General features: G+C 61.2%; 2 protein-coding genes across 2 annotated transcripts in view; both read right to left on the reverse strand.

Annotated features, from left to right (window-relative positions):
• The window catches only part of JOSD2 (Josephin domain containing 2), a 3,489-nt gene extending 1,608 nt beyond the window's left edge, over nucleotides 1-1,881 (reverse strand). The window contains exons 1-2 of the mRNA XM_014550451.1: nucleotides 1,744-1,881; nucleotides 1,064-1,271 (exon numbers count right to left, since the gene is read on the reverse strand). Of these exons, the coding sequence (XP_014405937.1) occupies nucleotides 1,064-1,209 (146 nt within the window). The 5' untranslated portion in view covers nucleotides 1,210-1,271; nucleotides 1,744-1,881. The remainder of the gene's footprint in view (nucleotides 1-1,063; nucleotides 1,272-1,743) is intronic.
• Nucleotides 1,882-2,238: 357 nt separating this feature from the next.
• ASPDH (aspartate dehydrogenase domain containing) overlaps nucleotides 2,239-3,296 on the reverse strand; it is a 2,896-nt gene continuing 1,838 nt past the window's right edge. Inside the window, exon 6 of the mRNA XM_005879634.2 lies at nucleotides 2,239-2,370. Coding sequence (XP_005879696.1) covers nucleotides 2,239-2,370 — 132 coding nt within the window. The remainder of the gene's footprint in view (nucleotides 2,371-3,296) is intronic.

The raw sequence follows: 3,296 nt of genomic DNA on the forward strand, positions 1-3,296 counted from the left end.
TTCCCAGCCACAGCTCTGGAGCCCCTGCCCCCAGCCTCTCCTCCAGCTGTCCCCGCGGGAGGCCCTCCACCCCTGAACAACAGCACCTTTGTTCTCTCTCTGGCCCTTGGGCAGGGCAGGGCAGGGCAGGTCGGACAGGGGCAAATTTGTGTGTCATTTTCTGTGTGTGTTCCCCTGACCCCTTGGGGCGGGGCTCCCATTGGACTCTGGGTCTCCGGCAAGGCCTTGGCGTGAGAGCACTGACCGCTCCCTGTTCTGAATGACAGATGAGTCCGTTCTCTCACCATCAGCCTCAGGGGCTGCGACTCACCCTGAGGGTGCGGGGTGCCCCGGGGGCTGCGAGCAACGACACAGGGTCGCCTCCAGCGGAGGATCATATGGGGCCCCGGGTTGAATGGGTAGACTGGAGGCCAAGGGGAGGGCCTGGGGGAGATGGGGCCTGAGCTGGGGCCAGGGATGTGTGTGTGTGTGTGTGGGGGGGGCAGGGGTGAGGCTGAGAGATAATAAAGAAGTGTTTGAAATCGTGAATAGTGAGGAGGAACATTCCAGGCTGCCAAGAGGACCCGGTGCCAGCAGAACAGGCCCCGCCAAGGCCCAGAGGCCTCACAGCGGGGCTCCTCCATCCCTGGGGAGGAATGCGGTTTGGGGGGAGCAGTGAGATCTGAAGCTGCAGAGCAGTTGGGGAGCAGAGCACGCAGGGCCTTGGACATCAGGCCGGGGGCCTTGGGACTCCTCCCAGGGGTGCTGGGAGCCAGGGGAGGGGCAGGGGCAGTGTGTGTAGATGGAGGGGAGGGGAAAAACCAGCAGCTGGGGGCCAGAGGGGAAGTGGGGCCCAGGGCCCAGACCAGACAGGGTGAGGAGGGGACCAAGGCCCAGATGAGGGAGGGCGAGGCCTGAGTGGGTTGAGGCCCTGCGGATGGACGGGCGCGGGAGGCCACACGTCCATCTCCGGGTCCCAGGGGCCAGCGCAGGCGGGTGATGTGGAAGGAAACCCTGGGCTCGGCCCCTGCCTCGCTAAGACCCCGGCGGGTGGCTCCCGGGCGGGGCGGGCGGGTGAGGTCACCTCTTGCAGATCTCATCGGCAGCCTCCTGGCTAAAGAGCCGCTGCTGCAGGACGTTGTTGAGGGCGTGGATGGCACACAGCTCCAGGCGCTGCCGCTCGTGGTACACAGAGGGTGGTCGTGGCGGCGCTCCTGGGCCCTGGGACATGCCGCCCTCCGCTCCTGCGTGCGGGGCGCAGGAGAAGGCGCTCAGGAGACCGGGACCTGGAGCTGGAGGCCCAAACTGTCAGCAGGCTCCGGAGGCGGCACCATTCACCCCGGAGGCGGGGGCTGGGCGCAGTCTGAGGGAACGCGGGGGCCCTGACCCTGCTCCCCGGTCCCTCTCCTGGCAACAGGGTACCTCCATCCCCCGTCCCTCGGCCAAAGGCCCCCTTTTCTGCTCACCCAGCAACAGAGGAACCCCCCTCCTCTCTGTAGGTAACAGGCTCCCTCTCTGGTTACCTAGCAACAGAGAACCCCCCACCCCACTGATAACCAGTCTCTCCTCTAGTTCCTTAGCAACAGAGGAATCCTCCTCCTGTCTCTAGGTAACAAGGGTCTCTTTTGGTCGCCTAGCAACAGACGACTCCCCTCCCACCACTAAACAACAGGGTTTTCTCTTCCTGTCACCTGGCAACAGAGCCCCTTCCCCAACCCATACCCCAACCGCGGCGCTTGCCCGTTGCCAAGCAACGCCCCTCACCCCGCCTGCTCTCTGCTCCCCGGAACCAGGGGCTCCCGCATCCCCCTGAGCAGCGACTCTGGGCTCCGAATGCGGGGCAGGAAGCCCGGCGCTGACTGGGTAGGCGGCACAGACTACAGCTCCCGGCGCCCCCCGCGTTCCGGACTACGACTCCCGGCGGCCTCCGCGAGGAACGTCTGGTCGGCGTGGCCCGGAAGTCCCCTATGCCTCCGGAGGATCGCGGGAGGGCAACTTCCGTCACTCTCCGCGGTGAGCCACCGCAGTGCGCTCTGCAGAGGCCCTCGCCTTCGCTCACCCCCCATCTCCCTGCTGCTCAGAGGATTCTGGGAAATGTAGTGGATAGGTTCTCGCTGCACAGAGGATTCTGGGAAATGTAGTGGCTAGGTTCTCGCGATGGCTTCCCGGCTCCCAGCCGAGCCCGCCCCCTGAGGTGGCGTGATGCCCAGTGTGCGGGCGCAGCGTGACGTCACAGAAGGGTAGCCAGATTTTGCATCTTTACTGAGACAGGGGGGAGTCCAGGGAAACTGAGGCCAGGGCAGCGGGTGCACGGGGGCGGTGGGGGGAGGTAATGAGGCGAGACTGCTCAGCAGATGTGGATCCCGGGCCTGGAAGGGAGCTGGCTGCAGCCTGCGGGGAGGCACAGGGAATGACAGGCTGAGACCGAGAAGGGAGAGACACGCCCGGAGGAAGGCACAGAGGGGCCAGGGGCCAGGCCGAGGGCGGGGGGTGGGGGGCCTATTCCAGTTTTGATAGTTATTTGTGAATATATGAATAAAATTCACGTTTGAGAGAAGTACAAATGTCAGTACATTCTAGAAAGTCTAAAGAGTCCCCAAAGAGATATCATGGAAAACGGCTTCTTATCAGGACTAAATGGGCCTCCAGCAGCGAAGGTCAGGACCATCTGTCTCTTCCTTACACATATTGTGTCCACACATTCTCAATCCAGGGCTAAGGTTGGAGTTACCGGCCATCTTATCCCCACTGGTAGGGCTTCAGAGTGATGAGCCCTAATGCTCACTAGAGCTTACAGCTTTCCCTGCACTGGGAAGAGAAGGCAGAAGGTATGAGTCCCATGGCTGTCACAGGCAGTGTGACCATCCTAGAGGTCTAACTCTGCAGGCCCTCTACCCTATAAGCCAGTGATGGTGAACCTATGACACGTGTGTCAGAGGTGACACGTGAACTCATTTTTTTGGTTGATTTTTCTTTGTTAAATGGCATTTAAATATATAAAATAAATATCAAAAATATAAGTCTTTGTTTTACTATGGTTGCAAATATCAAAAAATTTCTATATGTGACACGGCACCAGAGTTAAGTTAGGGTTTTTCAAAATGCTGCCACTCGGAGCTCAAAAGGTTCGCCATCACTGCTCTAGGGAGACTCCGAAAGAAAGATCAGCCAACAGACACAAAAGCAGGACTGCAGAACCAGAGCCCAAGACCCAAGCTCTGCAGAGCCCTGAGCCCAGGGCCTGGGGGGCCCGGGGCCCCGGACACTGCAGGGGCCTGGCCATACCCAGGAGGCTGCGCCAGAAGGCGGTGACGGTG

This window comes from Myotis brandtii, unplaced genomic scaffold, assembly GCF_000412655.1.
Source record: "Myotis brandtii unplaced genomic scaffold, ASM41265v1 scaffold601, whole genome shotgun sequence".
NCBI classification, from domain to species: Eukaryota; Metazoa; Chordata; class Mammalia; order Chiroptera; family Vespertilionidae; genus Myotis; species Myotis brandtii.